The sequence below is a fragment of the Heterodontus francisci genome, chromosome 3 (genome assembly GCF_036365525.1).
Source record: "Heterodontus francisci isolate sHetFra1 chromosome 3, sHetFra1.hap1, whole genome shotgun sequence".
Classification (NCBI taxonomy): Eukaryota; Metazoa; Chordata; class Chondrichthyes; order Heterodontiformes; family Heterodontidae; genus Heterodontus; species Heterodontus francisci.
In genome coordinates this window covers 170,082,421-170,106,080 of record NC_090373.1, presented here as the reverse complement: position 1 = coordinate 170,106,080, position 23,660 = coordinate 170,082,421, and the positions used below count along the sequence as shown (strand labels likewise).

At 45.8% G+C, this 23,660-nt stretch overlaps 1 protein-coding gene across 1 annotated transcript in view; it reads right to left on the bottom strand.

Annotated features, from left to right (window-relative positions):
• Nucleotides 1-23,660, bottom strand: part of acoxl (acyl-CoA oxidase-like) — a 437,923-nt gene that overhangs the window by 220,094 nt on the left and 194,169 nt on the right. Inside the window, exon 11 of the mRNA XM_068027531.1 lies at nt 10,854-10,970. Coding sequence (XP_067883632.1) covers nt 10,854-10,970 — 117 coding nt within the window. The remainder of the gene's footprint in view (nt 1-10,853; nt 10,971-23,660) is intronic.

The window sequence follows — 23,660 nt, the reverse complement described above, 5'->3', positions numbered from 1 at the left end:
AGAAATGAGGTGTCAGCCTGGTAAAAATTTACAACACAGGACTACTTGCGTGCCAAATAGCAGAAGCAGCAGGCGACAGACAGGGCTAAGAAATCCCACCAGATCAGATCTAAGCTCTGCAGTCCTGCCACATCCAGTCGTGAATGCTGGTGGAAAAGTAAACAACTGACAGGAGGAGGAAGCTCCACAAATATCCCCATCCTCAATGATGGGGAGCCCAGCACCTCAAAGCAAAAGACAAGGGTGAAGCATTTGCATCCATCTTCAGCCAGCAGTGCCGAGTGGATGATCCATCTCGGCTTCCTCCTGAGGTCCCCATCATCACAGATGTCAGTCTTCAGCCAATCCGACTCACTCCACATGATATCAAGAAACAGCTGAAGACACTGGATACTGCAAAAGCCATGGGCCCTGACAACATTCCGGCAACAGTCCTGAAGACTTGTGCTCAAGAACTAGGTGCGCCTCTAACCAAGCTGTTCCAGTACAGCTACAACACTGGTATCAACCCAGCAATGTGGAAAATTGCCCAGGTATGTCCTGTGCACAGAAAGCAGGACAAATCCAACCCAGCCAATTACCGCCCTATCAATCTACTCACTATCATCAGCAAAGTGATGGAAGGGGTCGCCGAGAGTGCTATCAAGCAGCACTTGCTCAGTAATAACCTGCTCACTGACGCTCAGTTTGGGTTCTGTCAGAGCCACTCAGCTCCTGACCTCATTACAGCCTTGGTTCAAACATAGACAAAGGAGGTGAATTCAAGAGGTGAGGTGAGAGTGACTGCCCTTGACATCAAGGTAGCATTTGACTGAGTATGGCATCAAGGAGCCCTTTCAAAACTGGAGTCAATGGGAATCGAGGGAAAACCCTCCACTGGTTGGAGTCATACCCAGTGCAAAGGAAGATGGTTGTGGTTGTTGGAGGTCAATCATCTCAGCTCCAGGACATCACTGCAGGAGTGTCTCAGCGTAGTGATCTCGGCCCAACAATCTTCAGCTGCTTCATCAACGACCTTCCTTCAATCATAAGGTCAGAAGTGGGGATGTTTGCCGATGACTGCGATGTTCAGCACCATTCGTGACTCATCAGATACCGAAGCAGTCCGTGTAGAAATGCAGCAAGACCCTGGACAATATCCAGGCTTGGGCTGATATGTGGCAAGTACCATTCGCGCCACACAAGTGCCAGGATATGACGATCTCAAACAAGAGAAAATCTAACCATCTCCCCTTGACATTCAATGGCATTACCATTGCTGAATCCCCCACTATCAACATCCTAGAGGTTACCATTAACCAGAAACTGAACTGGAGTAGCCATATACATACCGTGGCTGCAAGAGTAGGTCAGAGGCTAGGAATCCTATGGCGAGTAACTCACCTCCTGACTCCCTAAAGCCTGTCCACCATCAACAAGGCACAAGTCAGGAGTGTGATGGAATACCTGACCCTAGCACCAGGGAGGCAGCAGACCATCCTGGAGTCACGTTTGCGGCCACAGAAACACCTATGTGTACCCCTTACGATAGAATCCCCCTTCACTATAGCTCTTCCACCCCTTTTCCTCCCCTCCTGTGCAGCAGAGCCATCCTTGGTGCCATGAACTTGGTTGTTGCTGCTTTTCCCTGGGAGGCCATCCCTCAACAGTATCCAAAGCCGTATATCTGTTTGAGAGGGGGATGGCCACAGGGGACTCCTGCACTACCTGCCTGCGCCTACTACTCCACCTGGTGGTCACCCATCCCTGTTCTGCCTGTGCAGCCATTACCTGCGGTGTGACCACCTCACTAAACGTGCTATCCACGACGTCCTCAGCATCGCGGATGCTCCGCAGTGAATCCACCCACAGCACCAGCTCCATAATGCGGGTAGCCAGTAGCTGCAGATGGATACATTTCCTGCGCACATGGTTGAAAGGGACACATAACGCAGGAGGAGCATATCACGTGAGCTCTCCTGCCATGACTTACCTTTGGATTAATTAGTTACTCCCTTTAATAAATACTAATTACACTAGGAGCCTTGTTCTACTCCAAATAATACCCACTACAAGTTAAATTCCTTAATAAATTACACTAATTTAAAAAGAACACACTTTAGTAGTACTCACCTTATCACTTGAGGTTTTTTCCCCAAAAAAACTTGCCCCTTTTTTAAAGCTATTTAAATGCACTAACAGCTGTTACTTACCCAACCAATCACCTTGCAGATTTCCCGTGATGTCACTGTAAGTTTCTTTCTCCCCTCTTTCGAATCTCAGTGTGCGCCGGCACAGAGAGAGACAGAGCCAGCCGCCGCTCCAGTCTCCAGGTAAGTGAGGGCCTGGAGCCCCGCGCTCTCTTTTTCAGGTCCCGCTCCGGATCAACCTACTCCCAGGTCTGCCAGCCGTCGCTCCGGTCGAATGTACAGAATTTTGAGGGGCCTGGATAGAGAGGGGGTGAAGGATCTATTCACTTCGGCAGAGAGGTCAGTGACAAGGGGGCATAGATTTAAAGTGATTGGTCGAAGAATTAGAGGGGAGATGAGGAAAAACCTTTTCACCCAGAGGGTGGTGATGGTCTGGAACTCACTGCCTGAAAGGGTAGTTGAGGCAGAGACCCTCAACTCATTCAAAAGGAGTCTGGATATGCACCTCAAGTGCCGTAAACTGGAGGGCTACGGACCAAATGCTGGAAGGTGGGATTAGAATAGGTGGATCATTTTTCAGCCGGCACAGACACAGCCAAGTAGCCTCTTTATGTGCCTTAAACTTACTGCAATTCTATGAAAGTGATAGGGTGTGATGGGAAGACGATGATTCTCCAACATGGTCGTCAAACTATTTGGGTCCATTCAACCAGGTTAATTGGGATTGATTATAAACTTGCAGAATCTGAACCATTAGTAGAAAATGATGAGACACCCTGTACCTCATACACTCATATGTTTGACAGCTATGAGGAACAGAATATGGTAGATAACGGGCTGGATGACCATAGACAAAGTGACACCGGTGCACAGAACAGGGCTATTTTACCCAAAGGACAACAGCCTAAAATCGGTACTAAGGTAACGTACATACCAGAGGGATCCACTGAATGGCTGTGACCATTATTGGGAGAGCAGCAAAAGCCGCGGGTAAATTTGAACATTGGCTAAACGTCCAAGATGACGGACAAGCGGTAAGTTCTATGGACTGGGAAAATCAAGCGAAACGGTGGAAAGCAACAAAATGCAATGCGAGTCCCCATAGTGGATCTGGAAGTGACTCTGGCACTGTGATACCATCATTTGCTGGTGACAGAACTTTTGGTCATGGGAGGGACAGATCCTGCAGCAGTCATGCAGAAAGAGATGAGAGGGCAAGTAGAGGCTGTAGCTTGACTAGGGTATGCGATAGAACAAGGACTACAGAACAATCTAGCAATACAACTAGAAGTAGAAGCCTTTACACTCAGCAAGTTATAGTGACTGCAAACAAATTAGAAGAAAAATTGAGAGGCAAAACAAAAAGAGTTGGAAGGAATTTGGTGTCTATTCTGAAGTACATAGAACATAGAACGGTACAGCACAGTACAGGCCCTTCGGCCCACGATGTTGTGCCGAACCTTTAACCTACTCTAAGATCAAACTAACTACCCACCCTTCATTCTACTATCATCCATGTACCTATCCAAGAGTCGCTTAAATGCCCCTAATGTATCTGCTTCTACTACCACCGCTGGCAGCGCATTCCACGCACCCACCACTGTCTGTGTAAAGAAGCTACCTCTGACATCTCCCCGAAACCTTCCGCCAATCACCTTAAAATTATGCCCCCTGGTGACAGCCCTTTCCACCCTGGGAAAAAGTCTCTGACTATCCACTCTATCTATGCCTCTCATCATCTTGTACCCCTCTATCAAGTCACCTCTCATCCTTCTTCGCTCCAATGAGAAAAGCCCTAGCTCCCTCAATCTTTCTTCGTAGGACATGCCCTCCAGTCCAGGCAGCATCCTGGTAAATCTCCTCTGCACCCTCTCTAAAGCTTCCGATAATGAGGCGACCAGAACTGAACACAATATTACAAGTGTGGTCGAACCAGGGCCTTATAGAGCTGCAGCATAACCTCGCAGCTCTTAAACTCAATTCCCCTGTTAATGAAAGCCAACACACCATACGCTTTCTTAACAACCCTATCAACTTGGGTGGCAACTTTGAGCGATCTATGGACATGGACCCCAAGATCCCTCTGTTCCTCCACACTACCAAGAATCCTGTCTTTAAGCCTGTATTCCGCATTCAAATTCGACCTTCCAAAATGAATCACTTCACACTTTTCCAGGTTGAACTCAATCTGCCACTTCTCAGCCCAGCTCTGCCTCCTGTCAATGTCCCGTTGCAACCTACAACAGCCTTCCACACTATCCACAACTCCAGCAACCTTCGTGTCATCGGCAAACTTGCTAACCCAGCCTTCCACTTCCTCATCCAAGTCATTTATAAAAATCACAAAGAGCAGAGGTCCCAGAACAGATCCTTGCGGAACACCACTGGTCACTGAGCTCCATGCTAAATACTTTCCATCTACTACCATCCTCTGACTTCTATGCGTCAGCCAATTTTGCATCCAGACAGCCAACTTTCCCTGAATCCCATGCTTCCTTACTTTCTGAATGAGCCTACCATGGGGAACCTTATCAAACGCCTTGCTAAAATCCATATACACCACATCCACTGCTCTTCCTTCATCAATGTGTTTTGTCACATCTTCAAAGAATTCAATAAGGCTTGTGAGGCATGACCTGCCCCTCACAAAGCCATGCTGACTGTCTCAAATCAAACCATGCTTTTCCAAATAATCATAAATCCTGTCTCTCAGAATCCTCTCCAATAATTTGCCTACTACCGACGTAAGACTGACTGGTCTGTAATTCCCAGGGTTATCCCTATTCCCTTTCTTGAACAAGGGAACAACATTTGCCACCCTCCAATCATCCGGTACTACTCCAGTGGACAGTGAAGACGCAAAGATCATCGCCAAAGGCGCAGCAATCTCTTCCCTCGCTTCCCGTAATATCCTTGGGTATATCCCGTCTGGCCCCGGGAACTTATCTGTCCTCATATCATTCAAAATTTCCAGCACATCCTCCCTCTTAACCTCAACCTGTTTAAGCATATCAACCTGTTCCATGCTGTCCTCACAAACGACCAGGTCCCTCTCACTAGTGAATACTGAAGCAAAGTATTCATTTAGGACCTCCTCTACCTCCTCCGACTCCAGGCACATGTTCCCTCCATTATCCCTGATCGGCCCTACCCTCACTCTGGCCATCCTCTTGTTCCTCACATAAGTGTAGAACGCCTTGGGATTTTCCTTAATCCTACCCGCCAAGACTTTTTCATGTCCCCTTCTAGCTCTCCTAAGTCCATTCTTCAGTTCCTTCCTGGCTACCTTGTAACCCTCTAGAGCCCTGTCTGATCCTTGCTTCCTCAACCTTAAGTAAGCTTCCTTCTTAATCTTGACTAGCTGTTCCACATCTCTTGTCATCCAAGGTTCCTTCACCCTACCATCCCTTCCTTGCCTCATCGGGACAAACCTATACAGCAGTCGCAACAAGTGCTCCCCAAACAGCCTCCACATTTCTGTCGTGCATTTCCCTGAGAACATCTGTTCCCAATTTATGCTCCCCAGTTCCTGCCTAATAGCATTGTAATTTCCCCCTCCCCCAATTAAATATTTTCCCATCCCGTCTGCTCCTGTCCCTCTCCATAACTATAGTAAAGGTCAGGGAGTTGTGATCACTATCACCGAAATGCTCTCCCACCGAGAGATCTGCCACCTGGCCTGGTTCGTTGCCAAGCACCAAATCCAACATAGCCTCCCCTCTAGTCGGCCTATCTACATATTGAGTCAGGAAACCTTCCTGGACACACCTGACAAAAACTGCTCCATCCAAACTATTTGCACTAAGGAGGTTCCAATCAATATTAGGGATGTTGAAGTCACCCATGACAACAACCCTGTTACTTCTGCACCTTTCCAAAATCTGCCTCCCAATCTGTTCCTCCATGTCTCTGTTGCTATTGGGGGGTCTATAGAAAACTCCCAACAAAGTGACTGCTCCTTTCCTGTTTCTGACTTCCACCCATAATGACTCAGTAGACAAACCCTCCTCGACGACCTCCCTTTCTGCAGCTGTGATACTATCCCAGATTAACAATGCTCTTTTACTTCCCTCCCTATTCCTTTTGAAACATCTAAACCCCGGAACATCCAACATCCATTCCTGCCCCTGTGATATCCACGTCTCCGTAATGGCCACAACATCGTAGATCCAAGTACTGATCCATGCTCTAAGTTCATCACCCTTATTCCTGACACTTCTTGCGTTAAAATAGACACACTTCAACCCATCATACTGGCTGCAACTTTGCCCTGTCAACTGTCTAACCTTCCTCACAGACTCTCTGCACTTGGTATCTGCCTGTTCAACAGCTACCCCATCCACTGATCCGTGGCTCCGGTTCCCAATAGGGAACAGCCAGCCTTATCACGCGGATGGATATGTACGGAACTAGTACTCCCAGATGGGATATATAAGGCTAAAGCAAAACTAGTGGCTCGGGGTTTCGAAGAGAGACTTAGTGAACAAGATGTTAGAGTGGTATCCCTCACTGCAGGAAAAGTGATCTTGAAAATTTTCTTAACTCTTTTCGCCACATACTAGTGGGAATGTAGGTCGATCAATAGAAAAGCCGCATTTTTGCAAGGTGAAAAATTTCACTTGAAACGCCATAGCATACAAGGCTACGGGCCAAGTGCTGGAAAATGGGATTAGAATAGATAGGTGCTTGATGGCCAGCACAGACATTATGGGCCAAAGGGCCTGTTTCTGTGCTGCATAACTCTATGACTGTATAAGAAGCAAGATGTATAGAAGGGAAACTGTGGAAATTAAACAAATGTGTTTATGGATTGAATGATGCATTAGAGTATGGTATTTCGTGGTTAGGTCTGTCTTGTTGAAAGTAGGCTGTATTCAGCTGAATGCAAATCTAGTAATGTTCTACTGAATCACAAAGAGAAACTCACATCTTTATGATGCAAGTCGATGATTTTCTATGAGTAAACACTGTGGAATTTGAGCAATTGGTTATACGTATGTTAAAAGAGGAATTTAAGATTGGAAGTCAGGCTTCGGGGGCTTTTAACTATAGAGGGTTAGACATTAATCTGAATAAGTCGGGAATAACCTTGAATCAACAGTCATATCTAGCAAGTGTTAATCGTATCCCGATAAATTTGGCCAGGTCGTCACAGAAAAATGATCTTACATCCAAAGAAGAATCAGAGCATTTAAGGAACTTGTTTGGACAGTTAAACTGGTATGTATTCAGGCAAAGCCCACTGCCAGTTATGACGTATTGGAACTCAGTACTACGATGAAACATGCTACAATTGGGGAGGCTTTGGGTAGAAATAAACAGAAAAGAAATTACATTTGGAGAAATGCGGACTCAAGCTTCCAGCCCTGGGTGATCCGAAAGACATGAAATTTTAGTGATGCTTCTCATGCCAATCTTCTGGATGGAAATTCAAATAGAGCTGGGTTTATCATATTCTTGGTGTGAAAAAATGGAAAGTGTTATCCCCTGGCCTGGGAAGGGTAGTTAAAAGTACTCTAGCTGCAGAAACGCTGGCACTAGTAGAAGCGATAGGTATGGGATTTTACTTATCTAACATTTTGAAGGAAATCCTATGCAAGGGGCATGCTGAGAAAAGTTTTCCCATTGAATGCTATGTGGATAACCATTCTCTGTGGGATAATGTTCATTTGACAGAGAGTGTCACTGAGAAAAGATTAGGACTGACCTTGCTAGTATAAAGGAAATGTTGGAGAGAAAAGAGATCTCCAAGATAAAATGGGTCCAAGCAAGTGACCAATTATCGGACTATTTTACAAAAAAGAATGCTTTTCCAAGAAATTGTTGGAGGTCCTAGAAGAGGGATACCCCGTATTGTGATGAGTTGTAAGAAATATGGAGCACCATTTTTTGATTTCTTTGTAATTATGTAAGTATGTTATGAAGTTTTTGTTTAAAAAAAAAGGGAGTCTGTTAATGGTAGGTTAATTATGTTGTTTTTATGATGGTGGTGGTGGAAGTGGAGGCAATGGCAGTGGTGATGGTGGGGGGGGGGTTTGGGGGTTGAGGGGGGGATGGGTGGGGGGGGTGGGTGTTGTGGAGTGGGGGGTTGGGATGTGGTGGGGTGGGGGGGGTGAGGTGGAGGGGGGAGTGGGGAGTGGTGGTGGTGGTGGGGGAGTGAAATTGTGGTGTTGGAGGGTAGTGGTGGTGTTGGGGTAGGTGGTTGCTGGGGGGGCGTTGGCGGTGGTGGGTGGGGGTTGGTGGTGGGGGGGGTTGGTGGTTGCGGTGGTGTTGGGTGGGATGGTGGTGGTGGGGTGGGGTAGGTGGTTGCTGGGTGGGGGGGTTTGGTGGTGGTGGTGGTGGTGGGTGGGGGTTGGTGGTGGTGGGGGGGTAAGGGAAGAAGGAGGCAGATTTGTAATACTGGATTCAGTGAATAAACCAACTATCAAGAAAAGGATTTGCGTTCAGCTTCATTCTTCACCATTTGGCTTGGAGCTGTTTAGCAGGACACACTGCTGCTACTGTGCTCAGTGGTGGATGGAGTGAATGTTCAATGTGGTGGATGAGATGCTGATCAAGTGGGCTTCTTTGTCCTGGATGGTGTCGAGCTTCTTGAGTGTTGTCAGAGCTGCACCCATCCAGGCAAGTGACTTGTACCTTTATAAATGGTGGACAGGCTTTGGAGAGTTAGGAGGTGAGTTAGTCACTGCAGAATTCCCAGCCTCTGACCTGCTCTTCTAGTTACAGTACTTATATGGCTGGTTAAGTTTCTGGTTAATAGTAGCCCCCCCAGGATGTTGATGGTGGGGGATTCAGCGATAGTAATGCTATTAAATGTCATGGGGGAGATGGTTAGATTCTCTCTTGTTGGAGATGGTCATTACCTGCCACTTGTGTGCCACAAATGCTACATGCCACTTATTAACCTCAGCCTGAATATTGTCCAGGTCTTGCTGCACATGGGCACGGATTGCCTCAGTATCTGAGGAGTTGCAAATCATAATGAACAATGTGCAATCATCAGTGACCATCCCCACTTCTGACCTTATGATGGGGGAAGGTCATTGATGAAGCAGCTGAATATGGTTGGGGCTAGGACACTACCCTGAGAAACTCCTGCAGCAGAAGCAGAACCTAAACTGAGCACTGAAGAGCAGATTATTGCTGAGTAAGTGCCACTTGATGGTACTGTTGACAACACCTTCCATCACTTTGCTAATGATTAAGAGTAGAGTGATGGGGCAGTAATTGGCCAGATTGGATTTGTCCTGCTTTTTATTGATGGGACATACCTGGGCAATTTTCCACATTGTTGGTTAGATGCCAGTGTTGTAACCAATCTGTATCAAATTTGTAAGGGGTCCCTATGAGTATTGTTTAGGGGGACTTGGGAGTGTTTCAATATGTGTCAGTGGCTGAGGGAGAGGTCCCTATGAACATGCCAATATTTTATTTATTTATTATTTATTTATTTAGAGATACAGCACTGAAACAGGCCCTTCGGCCCACCAAGTCTGTGCCAACCATCAACCACCCATTTATACTAATCCTACATTAATCCCATATTCCTAAGACATCCCCACCTTCCCTCAATTCCCCTACCATGTACCTATACTAGGGACAATTTATAATGGCCAATTTTACCTATCAACCTGCAAGTCGGAGGAACCGGAACACCCGGCAAAAACCCAAGCGGTCATAGGGAGAACTTGCAAACTCCGCACAGGCAGTACCCAGAATCGAACCTGGGTCGCTGGAGCTGTGAGGCTGCGGTGCTAACCACTGCACCGCCCTAAAATTTGTAGGTGGTTCTGGGAATGTGTCAATATTTCTAAGGGGTCAGCAATAATTGCTCATCAGTGCTCAGTTTAGGTTCTGCTCGGGCCACTCAGCTCTATACCTCATTACAGCCTTGATCCAAACATGGACAGAAGAGCTGAATTCCAGAGGTGAGGTGCGACTGATCTCTCTTCACATTGAGGCATCATTTGGCATAAAGAAGCCCTAGTAAAACTGAAGTCAATGGGAATCAGCGGGAACGTTTGGAGTCATATGTAAAATGGCTATGGTTGTTGGAGGCCACTCATCTCAGCAGGGGTTCCTCAGGATGGTGTCCTAGGCCCAACCATATTCAGCTGTTTCATCAATGACCTTCCCTCCATCATAAGGTCAGAAGTGAGGATGGTCACTGATGCTTGCACAATGTTCAGCACCATTCGTGCCTCCTCAGATACTGAAGCAGCCCATGTCCATATGCAGCAAGACCTAGACAACATTCAGGCTTGGGCTGATAAGTGGCAAGTAACCTTCGCATCACTCAAGTGGTAGGCAATGACCATCTCCAACAGGAGAGAAGCAAACCATCTCCCCGTGACAGTTAATGGCATTACTGTTGCTGAAACTCCAACATCAACAGCCTGGGGGCTTACCATTGATCAGAAACTTCACTGGACCACACTTCAAAGTTAGCTGGGGACCCTGGGAGTGCATCAATATTTTTAAGGGGCCCACACAAATGTGGTCAACATTTTCAGGAATTCGTGGGATGGTGCAAGAGGGACCCTCAGGATGGCATTCACACCTGAAAAGGGGTCCTCAGTAGTATGTTAATATTTCTCTGACACAGATAAGCTTAACAGCCACCGAATTATAGCTAATGTAGCTCAGCATCCATTTTGTTTTTAAACATCTTGCTTCTGTTTTGCAGACATGCAAAGATGACAGGAAATAAAACAAATTTCCTACCTGCTTGTAAAAGTCAGAGCGAGTGAGGCAGCGAGATGAGGCATAAGACGAAGATACTGGGTCTGGTGCTCAATGATTTTTACCTCTTCTTTGTCTTTTGGTCCAAACTGTCTCCGGCTAATTTCAAAACAATGGAAACAGGAGCAAATGATTAGCAAAATATTTCATCAAATCCTGTGTAGTAGCCCGGTGATTGTGCATTGCATAAAGAAAATGAATGCATATAATGTCACTACATACCTGCCAGAATGGAGTTCAGGAGCTCCCAAATTTTGTTTGCTAATGCTCCTGTGAAGTGTCTTGGAATATTTTACTACATTAAAGATGCTATATAAATATAGGTAGCTGTTGTTGAGATGATTATGTAATTCCTACCTGTCAATCACACCTGGAGACTGCATTCCTCTAAGTAACTGGGATTGATATTATGCATAAAGTTTGCATTTTGTAACTAACCCCCACTCATTGCATTTTTCTGGAGAAATAATCCTGCTGTATTTGGGACCATGCTGTCGCTTCCGTCATGAGTTCGATGACTCTGGGTGGAATTTTAAACTCTTCCCCTGTGGTGGGTTTGGAAGCAGCGAGAGCATAAAATTGGGTGGGATGGTGGTGGAAGGGACCCCACCACCATCCCACCTCCACCGAAATTTAATCCAGGGCGAGAAGTCCTGTGAACGGCCTCTGCGCCCTGCTGCCGATTGAGGCCTTTAACTGGGTAATTAACCCCTAATGAAGGGTCTCTTCCCACCGCAGCACGGTGACCCTGATGCCGCACGGGAAGCACGGCATGAAAAACCCATAAGGGCTGCTTCCTGGCTGCTGGGTGGGTGGACGGTGCTGTCCCTCGTTCAAAGGCACTTAGTGCCTGAACAAGGGACCCAACATCGGGAAGGGGAGGGGCCTGCTGAGGGCCGACCCTTGCCCTTGCTGCCAATCCCCCCTCCCCACGACTCCCACTTGTGAGAGCCCTCCTGCCCTGACCTACCTTGAGCCTAGTTCCAGCATTGCTAGTCAGTGTCTGGTCGCTGCATCTACAGCAGCAGCTACCACTACCACAATGGCGCTGCAGCTGCCGGCCTCTAATTGGCCAGCAGCTCTGCAAAGCCGGGACTTCTGGTAGTAGGGTCCTAAATCATACAGAAGGCCCACCTCTGTCCAATTAAGTGGCTGATTGGCACTAAATTCAGCCGGCCTTCTGTACAATAGCCAATGCAGGGATCTTGCCGTCGGTTTGCCCAACGTCGAGACTCCAGCCGCCAACACAAAATTCCACCCTCTGTTTTGAAAATCACAAATCCCATTCTGCCCCCAACTCCTTGGTAGGGATTGAATCTCAATATTTACTCAAAGAAAACACATTTCACTGTACACAGACAAGCTAATTTTAGAGATGAAAAGGAAAAACAAAGATTGCAAAATGCTGGTTTAATTTTTAAAAAAAGGAAAAGGTCTATCAAGATATGTTTAACAATAAAAGGGTTTAACATCATGGGCATGCTCTAGCATATTCTGTTTTATGACAAGAGTTCATAACTGTTAACAGCTATAATGTGATACTATCAAGAATAATCTTTGTAGGCATCGAAAAGCATATTTTTCTGTTGAGTACGAACCTGAAATGGTTTATTTTGTTAACACTGCTCACGGCAAACTGTCCTGCTGCTTATACAGTGAAATTAGGGAAATTCTCATTAACATGATTTTTTTTATGCATTCACATATTGTGGGCGCTGCTGGCAAGGCAAGCATTTATTGCCCATCCCTAATTGCCCTTAAGAAGGTGGTGGTGAGCTGCCTTCTTGAACTGCTGCAGTTCATGTTGGGTAGGTACTCTCTCAGTGCTGTTAGGGAGGGAGTTCCAGGATTTTGACCTAGCGACAATGTGTGACTTGGGAGGAGAATTTGTAGGTGGTAGTGTTCCCATGCACCTGCTGCCCTTGTCCATCTAGGTGGTACAGATGGTGGATTTGGGAGGGGTAGTCAAAGAAGGCTTGTTGAGTTGGCTGGAGATGATTGGCCTCCAACAACCACAACCATCTTCCTTTGTGCTATGTCTGATCCGTATGGATGTAATTAATAAAGACAACAAACCTTTGAAAGAAAATGCAAGAACTTGCAATTATATGGCACCTTTCACATCTGAGTTGGCATAACAAGGCCTTACATAACGCCTCATCCTAAGTACAGCACTTCAACAATGCAGCATTGACTCAGTACTGTGACAAAGTGATTATCTGCTCTGGTCCATGGTGGTGGTCAAGCCCATGATCTTCAAGCTCACAACCTTTGTTGCTTGGCAAATAAGCCATTAGTTAGTTAGTTAGAGATACAGCACTGAAATAGGCCCTTCGGCCCACTGAGTCTGTGCCGACCATCAACCACCCATTTATACTAATCCTACACTAATTCCATATTCCTACTACATCCCCACCTGTCACTATATTTCCCTACCACCTACCTATACTAGGGACAATTTTTAATGGCCAATTTACCTATCAACCTGCAAGTCTTTGACATGTGGGAGGAAACCGGAGCACCCGGAGAAAACCCACGCAGACACAGGGAGAACTTGCAAACTCCACACAGGCAGCACCTAGAATTGAACCCGGGTCGCTGGAGCTGTGAGGCGGCGATGCTGACCACTGCGCCACTGTGCCGCCCCTGAACCACAACGGCAGCTGACAAGACAGGGAGCCAAGCCAACAAAAACCGGGTGCGCGCGGGTTGACGGAGCAAGGAGCCAAGTGCAAAGCAGCCCACCTTGCGGGCACGACTGAGACCAACCGACTCTTCGGGTTCACAACACACACGCAAGCAAGCACACCTTTTAAGGATTAATAACTGTCTTAAGGATTAATAACTGTCTTTTAATAGAAGCTTTTATCATGATGAAAGGAAATATTTGCAGGTCCATGGGGAAAAAGCTGAGGATTTTTTTTTATTCATTCATGTGATGTGGGCTTTGCTAGGCTAGCATTTATTGCCCATCCCTAATTGCCCTTGAGAAGGTTGTGGTGAGCTGCCTTCTTGAACCGCTGCAGTCCATGTGAGGTAGGTATGCCCACAATGCTGTTAGGAAGGGAGTTCCATGTTTTTGACCCAGCGACAGTGAAGGAACAGTGATATAGTTCCAAGTCAGGATGATGTGAGACTTGGAGGGAAACATGTAGGTGGTGGTGTTCCCATGCATTTGCTGCCCTTGTCCTTCTAGTTGGTACAGGTCGCGGGTTTGGAAGGTGCTAAGAAGCCTTGGTGTGTTGCTGCAGTGCATCTTGTAGATGGTACACACTGCTGCCACTGTGCGTCGGTGGTGGAGGGAGTGAATATTTGTAGATGGGGTTCCAATTAAGCAGGCTGCTATGCCCTGGATGGTGTCGAGCTCCTTGAGTGTTGTTGGGGCTGCACCCATCCAGGCAATTGAAGAGTATTCCATCACACTCCTGACTTGTGCCTTGTAGATGGTCGGCTTTGGGAAGATGAGTTACTCACCGCAGAATTCCTAGCCTCTGGCCTGCTCTTGTAGCCACAGTATTTATATGGCTACCCCAGTTCAGTTTCTGGTCAATGGTAGCCCCCAAGATATTGATAGTGGGGGATTCAGCGATGGTAATGCCATGGAATGTCAAGGGGAGATGGTTAGATTCTCTCTTGATGGAGATGGTCATTGCCTGGCATTTGTGTAGCACGAATGTTACTTGCCACTTATCAGCCCAAGCCTGGATATTGTCCAGGTCTTTCTGCATTTCTACACAGACTGCTTCAGTATCTGAAGAGTTGCAAATGGTGCTGAACATTGTGCAATCATCAGAGATCATCCCGTCTTCTGACCTTATGATTGAAGGAAGGTCATTGATGAAGCCGCTGAAGATGGTTGGGCTGAGGACACTACCTTGAGGAACTCCTGCAGTAATGTCCTGGAGCTCAGATGATTGACCTCCAACAACCACAACCATCTTCCTTTGCGTTAGGTATGACTCCAACCAGCAGAGAGTTTTCCCCAATTCCTATTGATTTCAGTTTTTCTAGGGCTCCTTGATGCCTCACTCGGTCAAATGCTGCCTTGATGTCAAGGGCAATCACTCTCAATCTCAGGATTCGGACTAACTAGCTCTCCTTCTGTGCTGCATGTTTAAATGTGTATGTGAAGGTCTATAGGAGAGTAGTGTTACCTTTGTTGGATGAATTCCAAACTGGTGACACAAGTATTACATCTCACAACTGCTCAGATTACATGTTGAATTGAAAAAATATGTTCTTTTTGAGGTTTAAAAACATTTTATTAATTCCCTTCCTTCTCCTTTTTCTGAAGGTGTGGACAAATGCTGGAGTACTTCCAATTTTCTTGTGTACTCCTGTCAGGCAAACCCTGCACCTGCCAAGACTGAGGCACACATTATTTCGCCACATGAACATTAAAACTTAAAAATTGCAAGCCCCTGACTGGAAAGACATTTGCATCGTAACAGACAGTGTTGGAACAATGGGGACCCAGTCGTTGCTTCCCCAATACACAGAAGTGGTCAGACCAGTTTTAGTCACATGACTAACTGGCTGTTGCAGAGATTTGAACTGAGAGTTTTAAATTGGAAAAAAAAAATGTTTGAAGCGAGAAAGCTCCTGGCTCCTGGTTTGAGAACATCTCTCTCCTGTCTGCTCTCATCTCGCTCTAACCATTGAAGACACATGAACCCCAAGAGAGAAAAGTCTCCTACAGTGAACAAGGTTTAAGAACGCTGGGTCCCAATGAAAAGTAAAAGCTGTCTACAATCAAGGACTCTATGGCGAGTTGGAAACACAGAAACAGAAGTCTCTTTAGAGACTGCCTCAAATCTTTCCATTTTATTTTTCTTCTATTCTTTTCTGTCTCTATTTGCACGTGTGTATCGTATGTGCATGCTAGTGTGGACACGCCGTATATCTGTAGGCATTAACCGTATTAGAGTTTAGGTTTAAGGTTTAATAAATTTCACTTTTCTTCTTTAAACCTAAGAAGGCGTATTTTGTGCTCATTTCTTTGCCTTACAATTGGAAAGCTGTGAACTAGGATTCACAAAGGGGGAGCTCAAAATACAGTGTGTTTAAAATTAAACCCTGTTACAATAAGACCTGGTGAAGACAGTACAAGACCGCTAGACACCTTTCTCGCCTAGTTGTAACAACTTCCAAGCACCAAATGCTGGCAGGCTCTCACCACAGGTGAGCTTGTTCTTGCCCTCACATTTTAAAGGTGGAGGCGTGGCATAGTAGTGTCACTGAATTAGTAATCCAGAGGCTCAGGCTAATGTGCTGGGGACACCGGTTCAAATCCCACCACGATAGCTGGTGGAATTTAAATTCAACTAATTAATAAACTCAATTACTTAATATAAATTTGGAATTGAAAGCTAGCCTCAGAAATGGTGCTATATATTGTTGTAAAAAACCTATTTGATTCACAAATGTCTTTTAGGGAAGGAAATCTGTCTTCCTTACCTTGTCTGGGCTACATGTGACCCCAGACCCACAGCAATGTGGTTAACTCTTAACTGCCCTCTGAAATGGCCTGGAAAGCCACACAGTTGTAAAGGGCAATTAGGGATGGGTGAAAAATGCTGACTTTGCCAGCAACACCCACATCCCAAGAAAGAAATTTAAAAAAGCAGCAGCCACTGAAAAAAATAGTCAGGAGTGGGAACCGGTCTGATTTTCCCTTCCTGTTGGCGCTGTAACCAACAGTGGCATCCTTGGTTGAAATTCACTAAATGAGTGAAGATTGAGGATGAAACCTGGGTTTTCCTAAACTCTGTGGCCCAGATGGTCTCTGGACAATTCGCAAAGGCTTCTTCAGCAACACCTCTTTCACCACCTTGAAGAACAAGGGCAGTGAGTACATAGGAACACCACCAAGTCTCCCTCCAAATCACCCACCGGAATTGCACATATATCTCAACATCAAAATCCTGGAACTCCCTCCCTAACAGCACTATGGGAGTACCTTCACCACATGGAATCTAGCATTTCAAGAAGGTGGTTCACCACCACCTTCCCAAGGGCAACTAAGGATGGGTAATGATTGCTGGCCTTACCAGCAACGCCCACATCCTGAGGGCAGAAATAAAAATTGCTGAACCATGAGGGAACCCGTGAAAAAGTTTTGCACTGTGAACTCAAATTTTATACACACACCCACATTATACATAAATATGTATAAATAGGCAGCACTGATTCCCTGATGGCTTGTATTATGAATCAATATGATTTATAAGTAGCCTTTGAGAGTAATTTTGTAGTGCAACCAATTCAACAGTATTATAAATGTATATTATTTTATACCGATGCATGATCTAAGGATCAGATTTCTTACCAGACTAGTTACACATTGATTGTGAGTCAACAGACTTTAAGTAAATGAGAAATATTGGCTAAGTATAGAGATGGTTCAGCGGGTAAAATGACTCATTAATTAGTCAGCAAGCTAACTCTGCTTTGTTGCTGATATGGCAGTTATCTCAGTAAATCGCATTCATTACATTGTTGATTTAACTGAACTTAATTTCATTTCATTTTACATCTGCTATTTCAAAACATGCTTCCTGCTGAAAGCAAGCAATATAAATTTTTTCATTAAAAATTGAACAAATACAACAGGTTTGAAGAGGTTCCATCTACATTATCCCAGAATTTAATGTTGAGTAAAACCATTTATAGTTTACACTGTGAATAGCTCTGAGAAGAGCAGTTGTTTTCTTGAAAGACGTGTTCTTAGAAGAACTGTTAGGACTCGATGTTTCAGGCAACATACTCTGTCTGTCCTCCAGAGAAGAGACTGGATCTGTGGAAGAAGTGGGTTTATATGTGGTGGAAGATGGGCAGGATCTTGCGGCTGATTGATCAGGCTTAGTGTGTCTGTGATAGGTTGGTACATGTTATTGTTCCTGATTGGTCAGCTGATCTATCCTGTGGCGGAGATCTAACAAGACCATCCACCAAGACAGCGGTGACATCTGGCTACCCCACTCAAGAATCATACCACCACCCACTCTGCAGCCAACCCTACCAAAGTGGAACCAACTTTAACAATATACAACCCTCCACAGATACAAGAACATTAGCATGTACTGACCTACCACAGGATAGATTAGCAGACCAATCAGGAGCAAGAATAATAGCACATAGTGACCAATCACAGAACACAATAGCCAACCAATCAGGAGCAAGAACAATAACAGAAGGTGAGAGGGAACTTGTCCCTAGATCACTGAAGGCAGCAGCACAGGTAGATAAGGTGGTTAGGAAGGCATATGGGATACTTGCCTTTATCAGCCGAGGCATAGAATATAAGAGCAGGGAGGTTATGATGGAGCTGTATAAAATGCTAGTTAGGCCACAGCTGGAGTACTGTGTACAGTTCTGGTCACCACACTATAGGAAGGATGTGATTGCACTGGAGAGGGTGCAGAGGAGATTCACCAGGATGTTGCTGCATTCTAAAATCCTCCCAATCTTCAGGTTTACAACTATTTCTGGCAACTTTATAGGCATTTTCTTTTAATCTTATACAATCCTTAACTTCCTTTGTTAGCTATGGTTGACTGCCTTTACTTTTTGGGTTTTTGTGCCTTGAAGGAATGTATAGTTGCTGTAAACTATGTAATATTTCTTTAAAGACTATCCATCGTCTATGTACTGTCATACCTTTTAATGTATTTTCCCAATCCACCTCAGCCAATTTTCCCCTCATACCTTCATAATTTCCTTTGTTCAAATTTAACATCCTGGCCTCAGATTGAACTACCTCACTTTCAAACATAATGTAAAATTCTATCATGTCATAGTCACTCATCCCTGAAGATTCTTTTACAACAAGATTAATTAGCCCTTTCTCATTACATAATACGAGATATAAAATAGTCTGTTCTCTAGTCGGTTGCTCAACATACCGCTCTAGAAAACCATCCCGAACACACTCCAGAACCTCGTGTTCCACAGCAGTGGTGTTCATTAAGTTTACCCAGTCTATATGCAGATTGACGTCACCCATGATTACTGTATTACCCATGCCATATGCTTCTCTAATCTCCTCATGCCCCACACTACCACTACTGTTTGGTGGCCTATAAACAACTCCTACCAATGTTTGCTGCCCCTTGCTGTTTCTTAGCTCAACCCAAACAGATTCCATATTTTGTTCTTCCAATCTGAGATCCTCCCTTACTAATGTACAGATCCCATCCCTTATTATCAGCGCAATACCACCACCTTTTCCTTTTTGCCTGTTCTTCCTCAAGGTCACATATCCTTGAATAATCAGTTCCCAGTCTTGGTCACCCTGTAACCACATTTCCACAGATCATATCCATTGACCTCGATTTTTGCCTTTAAATCATCTACCTTGTTGCAAATGCTGTGTGCATTCAGGGGGAGTGCCCTTAACCTTGTCTTCTTGACATTCTACATTCTAAGCCTAGTTGATACTTGCCTTTGTTTCACCTGCCTTCTAATGTCGCTTGCTACTTTTCTACCCACTGTTACCAGCTTTACTTCCTTCCAATTTGAGCTACCCCTCAGGTTCCCATCCCCCTGACAAGCTAGTTTAAACCCTCTCCAACAGCACTTACAAATCTCCCTGCGAGAATATTAGTTCCGGTCCTGTTAAGGTGTAGCCTGTCCATCTTGTATAGGTCCCACCTGCCCCATAACCGGTCCCAACGCCGCCGAAATCTGATGCCCTCCCTCCTACACCAATTCTCCAGCCACATGTTCAATCGATCAATCCTCCTATTCCTATGCTCACTAGCACGTGGCACTGGGAGTAATCCTGAGATTACTGCTTTGGAGGTCCTGCTTTTTAATTTCCTTCCTAACTCCCTAAAATCTGCTTGCAGGACCCCATCCCTCTTCCTACCTATGTCATTGGTACCAATGTGGACCACAACCTCTGGCTATTCACCCACCCAAAGAAGGATGTCCTACAGCCTCTCCATGACATCCTTGACTCTGGTACCAGGGAGGCAACACACCATCCTGGAGTCACATTTACTGCTGCAGAAATGCCTGTCTGATCCCATGACTATCGAATCTCCTATCACTGTTGCTCTTCCACTCTTCTTCCTCCCCTTCTGTGCAGCTGAGTCACCCGTGCCATGGACTTTGCTGTGGCTGCACTCCCCTGAGGAACCACTGCCCTCGCGAGTATCCAAAATGAAAAACCAATTAGCAAGCAAGATAGACTAAGGGGACTCCTGCACTACCTGCCTGGTTCTCTTAGACTGTCACCAATTCCCTCTCTGCCTGCATGCTGCAAACCTGCGGTGTGACCACCTCCCTAAACGTGCTATCCATGTAGTCCTCTGCTTCACTGATGCACAACAATGACTCCAGTCGCCGTAGTTCGAGTTCCGAAACCCAGAGCTCAAGCTTCTGCAGCTGGTGACACTTCCTGCAGATGTGTTGGACGCACCACGTGTCCTAGACTATGACTTTCCACATGCCACAGGCTATACATTCCACTTGGCTGAGCTGCCCTGCCATGCCGTAACTTCAAAAACTATTTATTATAATTAGAAATAGAATAACTTACCTTTTATTCACCAATCAGCTTCTAACCTTGTACCGAAGAGAGAGGCAGCTACTGGAGGCTGAAAAAAGGTAGAAAAGAAAGAGCCGCTCCCTCACGCACCAAACTCCCACTTCACACTCAGTGCAGTCAAATTTATTTTTTTCTTAATTTATAGGTCCCCTCCTGACAGAACTCCCTCACTTACCAAACTCTCTTCTTCACTCTCTGTGCCGTCAAGCAGCACTGAGAGTCCCTTGAATTTATTTTCTGAAAAGAATGTTGTGTCAGCTCTGCTAGAGCTCAGAAACCAGTTTAAGTTAGCTACCTAATTAACTAGCTACAGCTACTCTCATTGTATACTCCTGTTTAAAACTGTAAGAAACCTAACTTATCTCTTAACAGGAATTTCAATTAATTGCTAAATGTAAACAAAACAAATCTAAACTTCAGAGAAATTAACCCTTAAAATCCATTCACTTACCAAACTCCCTTCATATTCTGTGCCTTCCAGCAGCACTCAGATTCCCATTGACTCCAGTTTTTCTAGGGCTTCTTTTTTTTCATTCTTTCATGGGATGTGGGCATCACTGACAAGGCCAGCATTTGTTGCTCATCCCTAATTGCCCTTGAACTGAGTGGCTTGTGAGGCCATTTCAGAGGGCAGTTAAGAGTCAACCACATTGCTGTGGGTCTGGAGTCACATGTAGACCAGACCAGGTAAGGACAGCAGATTTCCTTCCCTAAAGGGCATTAGTGAACCAGATAGGTTGTTACAACAATTGATAGTTTCATGACACCATTACTGAGACAAAATTTTCAATTCCAGATTTCAATTAATTAATTGAATTTAAATTCCACCAGCTGCCATGGTGGGATTTGAATCCATGTCCCCAGGACATTGACCCAGGCATCTGGATTACTAGTCCTGTGACATTGCCACTACGCCACCATCTCCCTCCTTGATGCCATACTCAGTCAAATGCTGCCTTGATGTCAAGGGCAGTCACTCTCACCTCACCTCTTGAGTTCAGCTCTTTTGTCCATGTTTGAACCAAGGCTGGAATGAGGTCAGGAGATGAGTGGCCCTGGCAGAATGCAAACTGAGCAGGTTATTGCTAAGCAAGTGCTACTTGATAGCACTGTCAACGACACCTTCCATCACTTTACTGAGGATCAAGAGCAGAGAGTTGAGGCGGTAATTGGCTGGGTTGGACCTGTCCTGCTCTGTGTGTACAGGATATACCTGGGCAATTTTCCACATTGCCAGGTAGATGCCAGTGTTGTAGCTGTACTGGAACAGCTTGGCTAGGGGCACAGCAAGTTCTGGAGCACAGGTCTTCAGCACTATTGCCGGAACATTGTCAGAGCCCATAGCCTTTGCAGTATCCAGTGCCTTCAGTCGTTTCTTGATATCACGTGGAGTGAATTGAATTGGTTGAAGACTGGCATCTGATGCTGGGGACTTCAGGAGGAGGCTGAGATGGATCATCCACTCAGCACTTCTGGCTGAAGACTGTTGCAAATGCTTCAGCCTTATCTTATGCACTGATGTGCTGGACTCCCCCATCATTGAGGATGGGGATATTTGTGGAACCACCTTCTCAGGTTAGCTGTTTAATTGTCCATCACCATTCCTGGTGGGATGTGGCAGGACTGCAGAACTTAGATCTGATCCATTGGTAATGGCATGCAAGTAGTCGTGTGTTGTAGCTTCACCAGGTAGACACCTCATTTTGAGGTATGCCTGGTGCTACTCCTGGCATGCCCTCCTGCACTCTTCATTGAACCAGGGTTGATCCCCCAGCTTGATGGTAATGGCAGAGTGGGGGATATGCTGGGCCATGAGGTTACAGGTTGTGGTTGAGTACAATTCTGCTGCTGCTGCGTATAGCGCCAGAGCCTCATGTATGCCTTATTTTCAGTTGTCAGATCTGTTTGAAATCTATTCCATTTAGCATGGTGGTAGTGCCACACAACACGATGGAGGGTATCCTCAATGTGAAGACGGGACTTTGTTTCCACAAGGACTGTGTGGTGGTCATTCCTACCAATACTGTCATGGACAGAAGCAGCTGCAGCAGGCAGATTGGTGAGGACGAGGTCAAGTATGTTTTTCCTTGTGTTGGTTCCCCCACCACCTGCCGCAGACCCAGTCTAGCAGCTATCTTCATTAGTACTCAGCCAGCTTGGTCAGTAGTGGTGCCACCGAGCCACTCTTGGTGGTGGACGTTGAAGTCCCCCACCCAGAGTACATTTTGTGCCCTTGCCACCCTCAGTGCTTCCTCCAAATGGTGTGCAACATGGTGGAGTACTGACTCATCAGCTGAGGGAGGGCGGTAGGTGGTAATCAGTAGGAGGTTAGCTTGCCCATGTTTGACCTGATGCCATGAGACTTCATAGGGTCCAGAGTCGATGTTGAGGACTCCCAGGGCAACTCCCTCCCTACTGTATATCACAGTCCCGCCACCTCTGGTGGGTCTGTCCTGCCAGTGGGACAGGACATACCCGGGGATGGTGATGGCAGTGTCTGGGACATTGTCTGTAAGGTATGATTCCGTGAGTATGAATATGTCAGGCTGTTGCTTGACTAGTCTGTGGGACAGTTCTCCCAACTTTGGCACAAGCCCCCAGATGTTAGGAAGGAGGACTTTGCAGGGTCGACAGGGCTGGGTTTGCCATTGTCGTTTCCGGTGCCTAGGTCAATGCCAGGTGGTCCGTCCGGTTTCATTCCTTTTTATTGACTTCGTATCCGTTAGGTACAACTGAGTGGCTTGCTAGGCCATTTCAGAGGGCATGTAAGAGTTAACCACATTGTTGTGAGTCTGGATTCACATGTCGGCCAGACCAGGTAAGGACAGCAGTTTTCCTTCCCTAAAGGACATTAGTGAACCAGATGGGTTTTTACAACAATTGACAATGGTTTCATGGCCATCATTAGACTAGCTTTTAATTCCAGATTTATTAATTAAATTCAAATTCCACCTTCTGCTGTGGTGGGATTCGAACCCATGTCCCCAGAGAAATACCCTGGGTCTCTGGGTTACTCGTCCAGTGATAATACCACTATGCCACCGCCTACCCAAGTCCCATTTGTCCAAGTGACAATGAACTTTGTCCCGAATCATCGTTTCTAGAAGCTTCCTCACCACCAAAGTTAAACTGACTGATGCAGTTGCTGGGCTTGTCTTTATACCCTTTTTTGTACAAGGGTGCTAGATGTGAAATTCTCCAGTCTTCTGGCACTACCCAAGTCTAAAGAAGACTGG